At 41.1% G+C, this 16,085-nt stretch overlaps 1 protein-coding gene across 3 annotated transcripts in view; it reads right to left on the bottom strand.

Moving 5' to 3' along the window:
- The window catches only part of fstl5 (follistatin-like 5), a 163,176-nt gene that overhangs the window by 26,634 nt on the left and 120,457 nt on the right, over positions 1-16,085 (bottom strand). For all 3 annotated transcript variants that reach the window (XM_058049613.1, XM_058049606.1, XM_058049621.1), the window contains 3 exons: positions 12,294-12,414; positions 6,044-6,205; positions 4,094-4,228 (listed from right to left, as the gene is read on the bottom strand). In XM_058049613.1, coding sequence (XP_057905596.1) covers positions 4,094-4,228; positions 6,044-6,205; positions 12,294-12,414 — 418 coding nt within the window. The remainder of the gene's footprint in view (positions 1-4,093; positions 4,229-6,043; positions 6,206-12,293; positions 12,415-16,085) is intronic.

Consider the following 16,085-nt stretch of genomic DNA (forward strand, 5'->3'; position numbering starts at 1 on the left):
TCGTTGTGTTTTTCTTCTTCTGTTGTTTATTGGCGGTTGGCAAGCAGCTTTTAAGTGTGCATTATGCTAACTGTGGAACATAATCTAAACACTTATATACTCCATTCACAAGTCCGGTTTTTATTTAAAAATTAAATATATATCTATATAAAACATGTCCCGAGTTTAATTATAAAATATTAACAAGAATGAATTTTATATTTTCCTGTTTAAATTTATCCCGGGTGCGTTCTTTCAGCGCATGCTCAGATATGACGTAACACACAACTCGAGACGTTCTTCAGCTTTAAAAATGGAGGCGAGCAATCGGCACTGGACTGCTGCGGAAAGTTTTATTTTTTTAACCAAACTAAATTTCAAGACTGGACGAACGAAAAACTCGCAATACGGAGTTATTCCAACAAGTGAAAGAAAAACTCAAGTCGGAATCACGTGATGTTGATGTTTACATTTTACTGCGCATGCCCCGTTGACTATTCTGTTTGATTGCAGTAACGCATGCAGACTTGAGATTGGAATATTCCTTTGCACGTATAACATTGTTTTTGGAAAAACTCCTCATGTCAACGTGGCTAAAGAAACCGCAGCGTTTACTGGTGTTGCTGGTGGATGAAACAACTCAGCGGTAAGATGAACACACCTTTCATAATTGGCACTCGTCGTATTTGAAGACGCTATGTTGTGACATGTGACTTGTTTGGTTGGGCCTTCGTGCCCTGAACGCCATTGTGATAATGTCTTTTTTCATGGACTTCTTAATTAATTTATTATTGCGTGACTGACTGACTAGTGGTGTCATTGGCTTGAGTTTTTATTGTGTTTGCTTCATTTCGGCTGTGTTGTTTTTTTTAAAATAATTGTCTCTTTGTTGTATCTTTAATGGTTGCTAATGGATGGTATTTTACCAACATGACTCAGGGAGCGCTTAACCTCCAGCAAAGTATTGTTTTCTCCCCCAACTCTAACCCCCCCCCCCCCCCCCCCCCCAAAACACTCAACAACTTAAGTAAAAGCTGTGATTTTGTGTTTGTTAAATCTTTTTTTTAACTGGCTGTTTAATTGTTATATTATCTTCCACATCCACCTTTTTCCAAAACATTTCTAATATAGCATTTTATTTAAACTTCATCTTTATCTAAATAATTCAATCAATTGCTCCTTCATTACTTAGTCAAATGTTTTATTTTTTCTTGTAGATTTATTATTTCTCTTGAAAGAAGAAAAAATATGTTTTATCCGATTACTTGATTAATTTAATGCTTTAATTCATGCTTATTTGGGAAGCACTGAATTAAACTGATATTAATATTGGACAGGGACACGCCTAGTATATGGCAATGCCTGGTTACGTGACTTCATACACTGCTAAACATGACAAACGTCACCGTAGCACAGCCATGATCGTCACCATTAACCAGCAGACTAACAAACGGAACAGAAGCTGTAATAATTGTTCACATTGTGAAGGGCAGATTTTTGTGACAGTCAGAGATGGATGCTTTCCCTGCCTGCTGGTGACAAGACCGTTGAAGAGCTCTTAAAATGTGATGGCTCCAGCATTCCTCAAACAATTTATTGCACGGAATTTGACAGTACAGCGCTTGTAAATAAGAAGAGGCTCTGACCTTCAGAGGTGAGCCAATGGTGTCGTGTTCAGCTGGTTTGTACTTTGTTCGGGCCTTCCTAAATCAGCATGGTCTCCAGTGTGTTAAAGATCTAAACATGCAGTACTGACTACAAAATATAACCCCCCTCGAGTTTGAGTTTAATGCTGTTCTAGCTTTTAAAGCAGTGACTTCTGACCTCCCGGAGTGTGATCTCTGATGCTGAGGTGCAAGGAAGGCGTTAAACATGCAGCACGGAAGACGTGTGACGTGACCGTATGTGTGCTTTGGGCAGCTTAATTACCCCCATGCTGCCGCTGATTACGCTATTCCATCCCCAAACACCACTTCTGACATTTCATAAAAGGTCACAGTTAATTATCGCCTGTGTGTGTGTGTGTGTGTGTGTGTGTGTGTGACTTGGCAAGTCACAATTTGAAAGCAGTTACTTGTCTCTCGGAATAATGTTGTGTTGACATATTGACGTATTTTTACCAAATAACTGCTGGCATTTAACACTGTATTACAACGCATAGCGACACGCTCAATAGGGGCTAAACACACTTACGCAATCACAACCACAGAATGGAAAAGTTATTGATGAGAGGTCCTAAATGACCGTATTGTTCAGTAGTTTTAAGTAAGTCTCTCAGGACTGCTGGAATTTAGTGTTTTAGTCACCGTTTTGCATTTTCCATCTTTATTATCCACATTTCTGATAAAATAAGACACCTATAAAAAAACATTGTATTAAAGCAGCATGGTCTGCAGTGTGTCAAAGATCGATTGAACAAAGTTTGTTCTTAAACAAAAATCACTCCACACTCTTTATTGCGCTCTGGTTCTACCATATCTTACTTATTGTGTGGAAATATGGGCTAATAACTATAAAAGCAATCTTCACTCGCTAAATGTACTGCAAAAAAGGTCAGTAAGGATAATTCATAATGCCGCCTACAGAGACCATACTAACTCCTTATTTCTAAAATCACAAATACTTCAACTTGCTGATATAGTTAATCTTCAAACCGCTAAAAAAATGCATAAGGCTAAAAATAACCAATTATCTAAAAATGTCATCCAATACTTCTCTACAGGAGAGGAGAAATATGATCTCAGAGTAGAACTACATTTGAAACACTTATATGCTAGGACTACGTTCAAAAGCCATAGCATTTCAGTATGTGGAATCAAACTATGGAATGGATTGAGTAAGGAAATCAAACAATGCACAACGATGAGCCAATTCAAGAAACAATACAAGCAGTTGATGTTTGCTAAATACAAGGATGAAGAGTCTTGAACCAGTCATGATGTGCTATAAATATCACTATATTGACACTTACTATGGTACCCATTACGTCATTGGATGGTCATATCACCTCGTACTGCGGTACGGGACAAGAAAAATAAAATTAAAAAAAAATTATTTTTTTGGAAAGCAGGAAGTGACAAATGTAACAGTTACTGATTGTAAAAGTACCAGATAGAGGGGTAGGATTTAATAAGCTCTGCTTCTTCCTACTCCTTTTGGACACGTGGAACTGTGAACTGATTATGTGATGCATTCAATTGTAATCTGATGCATGTTCAAATGAAATAAAACCATTACCATACATACAATAAAAATCCTCCTTGAATTTGTAGCGGCTAGTTCCGTGCAAAACCTTAAAAAAAAAAAGTCCATTGTGCCGGTTCCGCCCTGAACTCCAACGCATTTTTCTACAAGTACTTCTTATTGTTGCTATTATTTGATTTTGAATTGGAAAAAAAATCCTCTTAAGGCTTAAGTGTGTAGCCTTGACCTCGTGTGTGTGTATGAACTGTGGTTATAATGAACACTACGTAGTTTGAATGAAATACATAGTTTGAATGAAAAACACAAAAACCTTAAAACCCACTTTGCTAACTTCATACAAAGTGACTTTATTTGTATTTAAAGTGAAACTATAATCATAACTTTTCCTTCAGTGTAGTCGTAGTTTCTTGTGACATATAAAGAGCAGGAAAAATGATTTTTTTTACGAGCGAGATATCTATTAAGTTGTATATTAAAGTGTTTCCCAATATCTACTTTGACCGAACTGCCTCAAGCATCTTGCACTGAATATCACTCATAATCAATATAGTCCATGATCGCATGCGGAGAAAATAAGGCCAAACACTTTGAAGAAAGTGAAGAATGAAAGTGCCTCCAAATAGAAGTTTGAAGATTTTATTGTAAAGTTTTTGCAAGGATCTGAACTTTGATCCCAGTTAGGTTGGCTGGCTTGGAAATCAATAGATGCATGAATCGTCCCTGAAAGTCATAATGTGCTTTGGAATCATAATGATATGAAGAATAATGACTAAAGAAGAAACCTACTAGAGGAAAGTACCATCATGACATTTACTGCCCTTGCAGAGGCTCTCTCATTGCTGCACACAACAAGGATGCAAGGACCGACACCTTGACGCACCGCCAACTCAAAGATCCGACATCTACTCACGGGTTTTGCGTGCCGAGTCTTCCACAAACAGCGAAGTGATGTCCTCGTCAACGCCCGCCTCGTTTTTGGCGATGCAGGTGTAAGCGCCGGTGTCCTCAAAGTGCACGTTGCTGATGTGCACCTCGCTCCCGTTCGCTGTGGGAATCGCACACGGCGATAAGAACCAGGTGACACTTGTGAGGGGCAATTCTGTGTAACCAGTGTTTTTGTCTCTCAAGTGCTGCAGGAGCCTGGTAGTTTTGTTTTTATTTTTTTTGGGGGGGGGGCATTTGTCTCTTCTCCTTTTCCTGGAAAATGAGGCTTTATTGGTTTCCAAAAATCTACACTGGTCACATTTCCAGTAAAGAAACTTGCTCGAAAGCAGGTTGTGGATCTGTTATTATTATTATTATTGTTATTATTATTATTATTACAGTAAACCTCGGATATATCGGATTCAATTGTTCCCACTGGTTTTGTCCGATATAAGCGAAATCCGGTATATGCGTATATCGGAAAATGTCCGTTTTACGCATATATCGGATTTATATCCGGTATATGCGTAAATCAGATTTTATCCGTTATAAAAAGGCACTTCCTTGACTATGTTTCCAATGTACCTGGACTGGCCAATGAAAAGAGACGTAAGGTAATGAGAATTTAACTTTATTGGACTCTGAGCATAACAAATTGTTAATTAAGCTAGGCCCTGTTACGTCCGTCAGGCCTACGTTATTTCCAATAGTGAGGTTAAGATCTCATTCAATAAATCCCAGGGTGTTTTCTGGCAGCATTTGCCAGAATAACCCAGTTTCGTCGGCATTAAAAATGTCCTCTGCTTTAAAACATCTCAGAATGTCAGCTAGCTTCGGAGCGCCACGATGCGGCCATCCGATATATGCGAGGGAAATTTAATGGAAATGCATTGGAACGGGACTAGAGATTTTGTCCGAAATAGGTGAAATCCGTTATAAAAAATCCGATATATGCAATGAATTTTTATTGGAAATGCATTACAGAAAAATTGGTTCTTTTTTATCTGTCCGTTGTGAGCAAATTTCCGATATATCCGAGTCTGATATATCCGAGGTTTACTGTATTATTATTATTATTATTAAGGCAGAAATATATGCACTTTAACGGAACATTATTGTCTAATTAGCTGGCAAAACGAGTTAAGGAAGGTGCCGCTAGTGTTTTTTTTTCTTCTTTATTTCGAACATGAAGAGCAACCAGTTCATTACTAGTCATCCTATTGTACATCGTCCAGTACAAAATTTTCATTTTCATTTTTTCTTCTTTATTTTCAAACGTGAAAATAATCCAAAGCACAACAAACCAACCATAAAGTTCCAGTTCATTACTAGTCATCCTATTGTACATCGTCCAGTACATCATTTTAATTTTATTTTTATTTTAAGCCCTCACCCGGCTGCCCTATCTACTTAACTTGAGTTAATTAGTGGTTGTCCTATGCTGTGTGTTGTATTAAAAAGGCGGGACTGAGTCTGTTGGGATGGGTAGACCCCACCCTCCCAGACCCATGTCTCTCCTACCCTAGTTCTCTTATTTAGTGGAAGTGGGGATAGCAGTGGTTAAAGCAGCAATTAACTTAACAATTAACAAAACTAAATCCAATCACTAACCAAGCCAACCAAAAGGAAAAAAAAAACATTGTAGATGCTTGACTAGTAAAAGTAAAGGTCTCACTGCGTTAAAGCTGCATGAGTGTGGGGAGCTACGGTTCATTGAGTGATACATGAATTCCAGCATGTATATGACATTTAAAGCTGCGCACACTCCCATTCTCTCAGTAGATCTATTCCGCAATTCTATACAAAGTATACTGTACTTTGGAGTAGTCGGTGTACAGCCTGTATATCAGTCTATATTCACTATCTATTGAAAAGGAGTCAACATTAGTCAGCCATTATTGTCTGAATAGCTGGCAACACAAGTTAAAGAGCGTACCTTGCAGGGTCAGTTGCTTGGACAGCTTGGGTGTGATGTCCATTCCGTTCTTCAGCCAGGTCAGCTGGGGGTGGGGGATGCCCTCGGCGTGGCAGCGTAGGCTAGCGGTGACGCCCGGCTCCCTGGCTTGGCTCTCTGGGTACACGCGGATGACGGGGGGAACTGGGGGGCGGGGGGGGGGGGGGGGGGGGGGCAGTGAGGAAGTAGGCTTGAAATGACTGCTTATGATTATGAACCTATTTCAGGTACAGTAGTAGCTCAAATCCCAAATTGTGCCACCGCCCAACTATTCATTTTAAGGATACACAATAATAATATTATCATCTTTCATGTCATCTTGAGTGTTCAGTATACAATATCATCAAAAACAGTACAGTAAGCTCCACGGTGGCATATACAAATCAAACATAAGTGAGGGAGAGAACCATTACCAGGTCATTGATTTCTTCCTTGGTTCCTATTGATTTTATGTCACTTTTTTTTGTCAGCAAGGAGACGAGACGGAACAAAAAGCGGAGCGTCGCTCGAGCTGACTTGACACATTTCTGCACACGCTGCTGCCGCAGTTTCTTGTCTTTACCCCGAAGCCATAGCAAATCACTAAAACACACTCTGTACTTGCAAGCGGCGTAAGATAAATCAATAACGGAGATTATAAGAAGAATAATAATAATCATATGTATTTATGCATTGAGCACCCACGGGGGATTAGGTCTTGTTAATCTTGCAGTACACATTCAACATGTTGAGTGAATATCAATGAATGGGAGTTTGCGTTGAAAACAAGTACACATAACACATTTTGGACATCTTTGTGTTTGGAAAAAACATGGAAGTACGGTAATCTCTTGTTTATCACAGTTCATTGGTGTGATAAGTGAATTTCCATGGAGTAGGGTTCCTTATTTAGGAATTGAATAATAGATACACCACAGAAAACCTGTTTGTTTATTCTTGTAGGCATGAAATAATACCCCTATAGTCACCATTACACTCCTATTACCCAATATAGTGGACATAATAACGTGGGTTACGGTCACAACAGTAAAACGTGTTAAGGGGGCATAATTCAAACCGACAATAACAGACTCTTGTTCCCGCATTCAAGTCTGGTGCTTGTGTGTCTTGCCGAACAATACACTAATATTAGTGGCACCACGTGGTCATATCATCACGTCTTTGAATGCGTCTGCTGAATGCCTTACATTTGTACTTTACTTCATTTAGACATTTCCATGTTCGAAAATGCTTAATTTAGGCAAAAAAACATGAATATATTTGACTAATAAGAGACATTATTCAATCAGTGTGATTATTAATTAATGCAAGAGCGCCCCAAATTTTTCCAGCGAGAGACACATACTGAAAAATGGAAAAGCAATGAATTACTATATTTTTGATTGTATACGATTAGTATTTCTTTAGCATTTTTTTTTTCGAGTAAATGTACGATTTTTTTCCCCACATAATAATTTGACTTGATTCCCAGAAAATTTTTTCTCTCATCGGAATATGCAATTTTTTGCACATTATTTTCATAAAAATCCAATTGTTTTCCCACTTCTGCTGTTTTCTTTAAATGTTTTATTATTAAATGATGCAAATTTTTCCTCATATTAGAACAGCGAGCCAACGAAAAAACATGAAATCCAACGGGTAAAGTGGCGAGGGATCACTGTACATGCGAACACTGTGTGTGTTAAACATCATATATTGCATTTCAAACAGAACATTGAATGCAACACGCGGCCATCAGCAGATGAATGCAGAGCAGCATTCCCCATCTGTGCTTGGAGGTGTGAAGTGCTGTCGAGGGCCGTGCAGCATCAGCATCAGCAGCAGCAACAGCCGCTACGTCATAAATTCATTCTCTTTCCAGGGTGCCTTGAGAAGCCTGCATGAGCACCTATAGATCTTCTGATCGTGGAGGGGCAAATCCTGGTCTCCAGCTGGAATTTCGTACGTCTTTGTGTTAATTTTCTGCATTTAATTCTATAATTTCTGGTCATGCATCCTCAAATAGTACTAGAACTAGTAGGTACCGTGCAGTGGAAAATGGTCCTCATGTGCAAGTAGATGGTTCGACTTTTCTTTAACAAGCCGCTCCCATTCTGAGTAATTTACATGACGATGCCTACAGCTGTCGGTCCATATAAGATTGTCCGTAGAACCACTGCAGGCAGACTGCGGCACAGCAGCGCTGACAGCCCCCCTCATGCTGATCCCCAGCCGGTCGTCAATCACTCAGCAAGGCCGCCGTCTGCAGCACCTTCCTCCAGAAATCCACACACGCACGCACGCACGCACGCACGCAGCAGGCTGTTTTGCTCTCCGACTGTGAAATTCCAACAAAGTGCACCCAGACGCTTCAATCACGTCGAGCTGGAGGCGGCTGCTAAAAAGATGGGGTCGTAACCGCCGGTTTGAGATGACCAGGTATCTTTTGCAGATATGCACCCCGCCCCTCCCCCCCATTACGCACACGTGCTTACACAGTGAGACTAATATGTACATGCAAACATCTTCCCCACTAGCACCTCCCACCAAGATGAGATGGCACTTCCCAATTCAATTCAGAGCAGGTAGAAAAGGTAGAAAAAGTACTAAAATAAGACCCTTTAAAAAATCGAAAAGTTTCTGTCTTACTGCTAAACTCTTGGAACTTTTATAACATGCACCTCATACGAGAAGGATTCTTTTATATGGGTCCAATTCACACAAAAAAAGGGCGCATTCCAACAGAAATGAGCACACTGGCGACAGGCCTTGAGACTAAAACAAGCCAAATAACGTTATAGCGTTTTCTCCAAGGTTGCTTATAAAGCCGACTGTTCTATAAAACTCATATCAACTTTACACTTTTTCCACTGGGGCCCGCATGCAGAATAATGAAATGATACTTTTGTGCTTTAAAGAGAGTAAAACCAATCTACTGTAGGTCACGATATGCTAAGCTATCAGAACAAAACATCTTAGCCGAGAAATTAAAGTTACATTTAAAAATGAATCTCTGTTCATTTTTATTTTTAGAATATGGCGAATAAAAATGAGCTGCGGGCGGAAAACACAAACACATTCCAAACTATCAGCACAAAGACACCCTGCAGCTTGCAGTATTTATGTAATAATCACTCACTCTTTCCATTATGATGCCAACATCTGTGCTGCCGCTGATTAAACATCCATCCTCGCCATCTGCAACAAAATAATTTGCGAGAGCGGCGACACGATACGGATAAACGTCGCACTGGAGATGGACGCTTGTGGTTGCACCGTGAGTGAGGGAGGTGTCCGGTTGGGTGTCTTCTTGGTTTTCATGTCAAAATACCATTTTACAAATGGATCAATAATTTTTGTTTTTGGGTTCATTATAAGACTTGATTAAGGACTTGTTTCAATTGTTCAAAAGATAAAGACAAAAAAAAGCATTAATTAGTTATGACCTAATTAATGTATGTATTAATCTTTTTTTTTTAATCTCACCTAAAAATTGCTTCAAAAGGCCCTCACCATGAGGTACAGTCATGCCTAGTTTAAGGTTCCATTATCATAAATTTATATACTAATATTAAAGACTTCATTTATTTATTTTTTACTTATTTATTTATTTTTTTCCCTTTTCAAAAAAAGAAAAAAATAAACTTAATTTATTGTTTTTAACAGTCCCACGTGCTGATGCAACCTTTAGTTTTAAACACAAGGAGGGAATATTACTGTGTTCTTTAGTCAATCTCTAAATAATTAGAAAATAAAACTAAAAACTGCACAGTGGGCGAGTGGTTAGCGCACAGGCCTCACAGCTAGAAGACCCGAGTTCAATTCCACCCTCGAGTTTCCATGTTCTCCCCGTGCATGCGTGGGTTTTCTCCGGGTACTCCGGTTTCCTCCCACATTCCAAAAACATGCTAGGTTAATTAGCGACTCCAAATTGTCCATAGGTATGAATGTGAGTGTGAATGGTTGTTTGTCTATATGTGCCCTGTGATTGGATGGCCACCAGTCCAGGGTGTACCCTGCCTCTCGCCCGAAGAAGACAGCTGGGATAGGCTCCAGCACCCCCTGCAACTCTTTGTGACGATAAACGGTAGAAAATGAATGAATGACTAAATAAAACTAAAATCTTTCACATGCACTTCCATTCTCCAGTCTCCTTTCCTCAACTCACCGCTCCTCACCTTGCCCTCAGGGTATGAATGACTATTGTTTTTCCAACCCTAACAGCTCTAGTCCAAGATGTTTAACATATAAAAACAGATTAAACATTTAATTCATGCAAATAATCACAACTTATGCTTTATTTTTCACGCTTGTAATGGTGGTTGATCCTCTGTCAGCGCCGGTAATAATAAAGCAGTGTTAGCGGTCTTATGATTGAAATGGAAAGGTTGCGAGTGAGTTGGTTTTATTGAGTTTCTCACGTCTAGATTGTACAATTAAGTAACAGTAACAGTGTGGTTTCCACTTTCCAAGTGGACCAAATATACCAAATATAGATATAGATCCATTATTGGACTCCATTTATGTAGTGCATACTTCCCAACAGCAGTACTTTGGAGATTACATAGAAACGGCTAATTGTAAGGAGTTAAATAAAAGTATGCATGCTGTTCACTACCAGGCGTGGTGTGAGGGACATGAACTTGTACTTCCATGTACTTCCTGCTCTTGCCACGCCCTCCCCATGTTTACAGAAAAACATGGCGACCATGGCCTCCCCCAATAACATACAGACTGAAAACCTGCACGGCGGGTTGTGACATCTTCATCGTCGTATGTTTGACAGACGTCTGCTTCATTCTCCTTTCATTTAAAGCAGGAGGTTAACTGACACGCAATGGCGGGACCGCCAGCCTTATTACGGCCATTGTTCTGTTTATGAAAAGGAGTGAAAGCCTGAGAGAGCGGCGACTCTCTCACTCGTAATTGATTGCAAAGCGGACCTTTTCAGCACAGACTATGGATTCCACGTTTCTCGTCTAGGCCCCCGGTCCCTGGAGGAGCCGCTATCACGCTGCGGAGGCGACTGCCATTTTCTAAAACTCAATTAGGAAACGGGCCGATGAGTGAGTGGATTGGCGATGCTGTTCATCACCGACGGAATTGACTTTTAATCAGAAGGAGAGACGCACTTGAGGCAGAGGAAAGTTTTTGCTTTGGCTGGCAGAGAGCTGATGTTTATACAATGTAAAGGATGTAAAGTTTCGAAGCAACACTTGAGATTGATTTCAAAAAATCGATTGTGTAACTTTCTGATGCCCCTCCGTCCTCCGTCCTTTGCATTTAAACTATCGGCGCCGTTATTGTCAGCCATGTTTGCTCCGCCTTCAACTCTTGTTGCTGACTTGAGGCAAACAATAACTTTTGAAGTATTGGACTTTTATGATTTAGACGTCCCATATTGTGTTCTTTGTTAGCGACACTAGCATAGCAATTATACTATTTTAACAAGGTTAGCCTATTCGCTGAAAAAAACTAATTAAGAGCGCTAGAGGCTGCATTTTAAGATGTGTAGCAAAGCCTAAAGACTGAAGCCAACAGAGTCATTTAGCAAGGGGCGTCTGTGAGAAAGGGGCCATCTTCTTCCGTTAATCCGAGGTTGGGTCATGGGATCAGCAGCTAAAGCATGGAAGTCCATGGCATTCCCAGGCCACTTGAGAGACAGTGTCTCTCCAATGTGTCCTGGGTCTTCCCGAACACCTCCCACCGAGCCCTGAACACTTCCAGGGAGGCGTCCCATAGGCTAAAAGTAGGACTTTAGGACCAGGGACCGGGCAGGTTACACTTCCACTTTGGAAAGCCCCATTATTGTACAGTATATATGTGATACTTGTTTACTGGTATGCTAACATACCAGTAAACAAGTACAAACAACGCAATACTTCGGAATAAAATCGGAATAGAGTCAAGTTTGGGCGTCAACTTGAGGAAAAGGTGACTGCTCTCACGTGGTCAATAAAAATGATCCAATATTCCGCCAACAGTGAAGCTTCTTATCGGTGCTGACAATAATGAAGCAGGATTTACTCCAACAGATGTTTGGGAATCCCATAGGAGAAATCCCTCTGTGATAAATGTCAAGAGACTACCACGATCAGCAGAGCTCATTTGTCTCGCCGAGTCAATCCGTCTTTTAAGGTGGCAAGAATGATTAGAAATTGAGCATCTGCTACATGTGCCGTAACAACAAAGTGATTCAGGAGCTCCGGAAAAAACAAAGGAAATCATGGAATTTATGACCGCAGCCTCTTACCGTCCACTTGTAGAACGTGCGTCTGAAAGAGTGCATCGTAGCCGTCGGCGTGGCAGGTGTAATTGCCCATGTGGGCGGTGGTCACCTTGGTGAAGTACAATGAGCCGTCGTCGCCAAAGTCCTGATTCAGAGAGATAAACAGTCGGTTAAAAGCTGCTGGATTTTGGAATTCAGGACAAATATTTCCATGTTTCATGGGCAGGGCAAATGAAATATGCAACGTCATTCCAAGGAGGACGCGGCATCAAAGTCTAGGTCGTATGACATAACACGTATGGACAGAATTCCTGCATCAGAACACATTTTCTGGTAAATAACCACTTCCACACTAACATACATGCAAAAAAATACATTTTTTTCTTGGGAAGCCCATTAATACATTTCCCCAACAGGAAGTTACCCAGTTACCCGTGATTTACGGGTTATACATTTGTATAAAATATAATTTTTTTGCACGTATATCAGTGTGTAAGCCCTTATCTCCATACCGACATCGGATATGTGGTGCAGTTACATTGTGTGGATTACTTGTGGTGTTATTTGTGTTGCACTGTGAGTAAGGATGTCATCCGGTTGGGTTGCCTTAGAGTTAGTCAAGTGCAACAACACTGACTTTGTATTCGATCCCATACTGGTGTCAACTTTTAACGCTACTGAGTAGCGCTTTTCATAAGTGTTGAGCTGTTTGACTTGTTAGATAATTTTAAAGACAGGCGGCACGGTGGTCTAGTGGTTAGCGCGCAGAACTCGCAGCTAGGAGATCAGGGTCCAATTCCACCCTCAGCTATCTCTGTGTGGAGTTTGCATGTTCTCCCCGTGCATGCGTGGGTTTTCTCCGGGTACTCCGGTTTCCTCCCACATTCCAAAAACATGCTAGGTTAATTAGCGACTCCAAATTGTCCATAGGTATGAATGTGAGTGTGAATGGTTGTTTGTCTATATGTGCCCTGTGATTGGCTGGCGACCAGTCCGGGGTGTGCCCCGCCTCTCGCCCGAAGACATTTGGGATGGGCTCCAGCACCCCCGCGACCCTCATAAGGAAAAAACGGTAGAAAATGAATGAATGAATGAATGAATAAGCTAAAGAAAAAGTTTCATTTGTTTCTCTTTGGAAAACTCTGAGAAAGTTTCTCCCCTGCATGTCAACCTTGATCGTGAGACAAGAATTTGTGCTTCATAGGCCTCGGGAAAAAAATGCCACAGGTCAAAAAGCTTTGATATGAACAGCTGTGGCTGTAGGCAACCTCCTGATGCGTGTTGTCACTCTCAAGTGATGTTTTCTTCAGTAATATTAAGGTATGAATGTGAGTATGAATGGTTGTTTGTCTATATGTGCCCTGTGATTGGCTGGCCACCAGTCCGGGGTGTGCACCGCCTCTTGCCCGAAGACAGCTGGGATAGGCTCCAGCACCCCCCGTGACCCTTGTGAGGAAAAGCGGTAGAAAATGAATGAATGAATAATTTCAAAGACTATCTAGTTCAGGAAACAGGAGAACTTAAACCAAATAAAACAGAACTTAAACGCCTCCGTCCGTGAACACAAAACTTATTGAAAAGCTCAATTGCAGCCAGGACATCGCTAGGAAAGCCAATATGGCCGCATCTCTTGGCTAGACATGCCACACGCTTTGTTTTGTGGTGTCAATCAAAGCTCATGCTCTTTTGCATCATTACCATCCAAACGCTGGTTAACATGCACACTAAGACGCGCTAATTCTCACATGGCCTATTAGGCGGCCCGTGACTTGAGCGTGTGGCCCAAGCCATGATTAATTCATGCTGCCTTTGTCAGACAGCAAACACGTAAACAACGCCGCTGGCCGACGTGGAAAAAGATGCTAACGGAAAAACAAATATTTGCGGCGCTAACACAGACCAACCCCCCCACCCCACATCCCTTCCAAGCTAATGAGCTCATTGGCGGCGTGCGGCACGCGTGGAGGTCGCCCGGAAAAGAGGAACATTTGTTCCAACCACATGGCAATCTCTTGAAAGAGGATCTTAGGGATTATTCATGATATTCAAAAGGAAAATTTTGCTTTTGTGAAAAGGGAGTGTTCCGTATTTTCCGTATTTTTTTTTTCATGCTGCACTTTTCTCAAATACGTTGTAGATTTAGTCCAACTTCATCGATGCCAATCATATAAATGCAAGACAAGTAGCCAACCTCTCCAAAGGAGCTCTAATAGTCATGAAAGGTGGAGACCCCTGCAGTATAGTGATTTATTATAAAGCTGCTGTTCAGGCTCTGGAGGTATCTCACACAGCTTGACGCAGCAATTGAACGCTGATTTTTTTTTTCCACCAGTAAAAACTGATGATCTCATTTTATTTTTTTATAACAAATGTAGAAGCAAGAACACCGGCTTGAAGTATGAGGCCTGAATGTGATTCTTTAAGTCAGGGGGTGCCTATGAAGTACTTTTAAAATAACCAAAAATATCCACCTCCTAGTATAAACATAGAAAACATACCTAGAAATAAAATATTTAGAAGTCTACTCATAAACTTCAAAACGACTAACCTCAAGAAAAGGTGTGCGCCATAATTACTTCTGATCAGTATGAGGGTATTATAATGACAATAACCTACAATTTAAAAAAAAACACTCTAATGCAAAATTACCCATACTTCCTGGGTGTGAGCAAATCAAGCGCTCCTTTTTTCTCCTGCCTATGACATCAAAATTTCCCCTGAGCTCACTTGTAAACAAACATTTCCCGTTCCGAGGAAGACTTTTTGCGTCCTCGTTGTACCAAATGCTCCGCGTTGAGGGCAACAAAGCCCATCAAACACACACAAAACCCTTATCATCTACATGAAAAGCCACTATCACTGCGTTTGAAAAGTGCAAAAGGTTTGATCCCATCTCTGTGGCATCACACCGGCTGCTCTAAGCGTGTGCCCAAATACAGTGCACTTTGCTGGGCCACGCCGGGTGACTCCTCCTGGTGCTCCTGACCTCCGTAGCAGCACACTGGCTGCTCGGAGCATATATCCGAATACAGTACACCTTTCTGGCCACAGCAGGTGGATCCCTCCACTCTATACTGGTTCTCCTCATAGTAATAGAACTATCACCATCGGTAAAGATATGTACTATCTCTACTAAATACTAATGCTTAGTATTTTTCATTCACAGTCACATTATTATTAACATTTGCCATCAAACAATGCAGCCCAAGTCAAGGCAACTTATTTACAAGGTTTCAGCAATGAGCACATTTTCCAGTTAATCATGAAATAGTAGTTTTACAAATGGAAAAAGTCCAAAACACACATTACTACAATGGAGTACAGGACGTGACGCAAAGCCATCAAATGTATTTTTTCTGCAGAACTAGGCAATAAAAAATGGATAACTTACCGCTGAGTTAGTTTATCTGTAATCAGAATACTAAAGATGAAAGTCACATCTCCGTGTGTACCTTGAGATGACTGGTCATCACTTAATCATTGCCATGGCGGGGCACAGCTAGTCAGGAGGGGGCGCTGAATGTCAGCTGACTGATGTCAAATGACAGCTACAAAGTGACCTTTATGCAATCGACCCATACTATACCTTTGTGATCGAGCGGTCGCTCGCGCTCAGCAGAATCATGGGCACCGCTGCTTTAAGTCCTCCCAGACAATGTACAACGGAAATATACCCGATAGCCGACGAACCCCTACATTTGCAGTCAGGTCATTAGGTTAGCGCTGCAACCACGCTTCCGTCTGTTGACATCCGTCTCCCCGAAAAACCGTTGGCTCGTCCCTGGCTGGCTGAGAAGCCGCATCTACATAATCCAC

This window comes from Doryrhamphus excisus, chromosome 2, assembly GCF_030265055.1.
Source record: "Doryrhamphus excisus isolate RoL2022-K1 chromosome 2, RoL_Dexc_1.0, whole genome shotgun sequence".
Lineage (NCBI taxonomy): Eukaryota > Metazoa > Chordata > Actinopteri > Syngnathiformes > Syngnathidae > Doryrhamphus > Doryrhamphus excisus.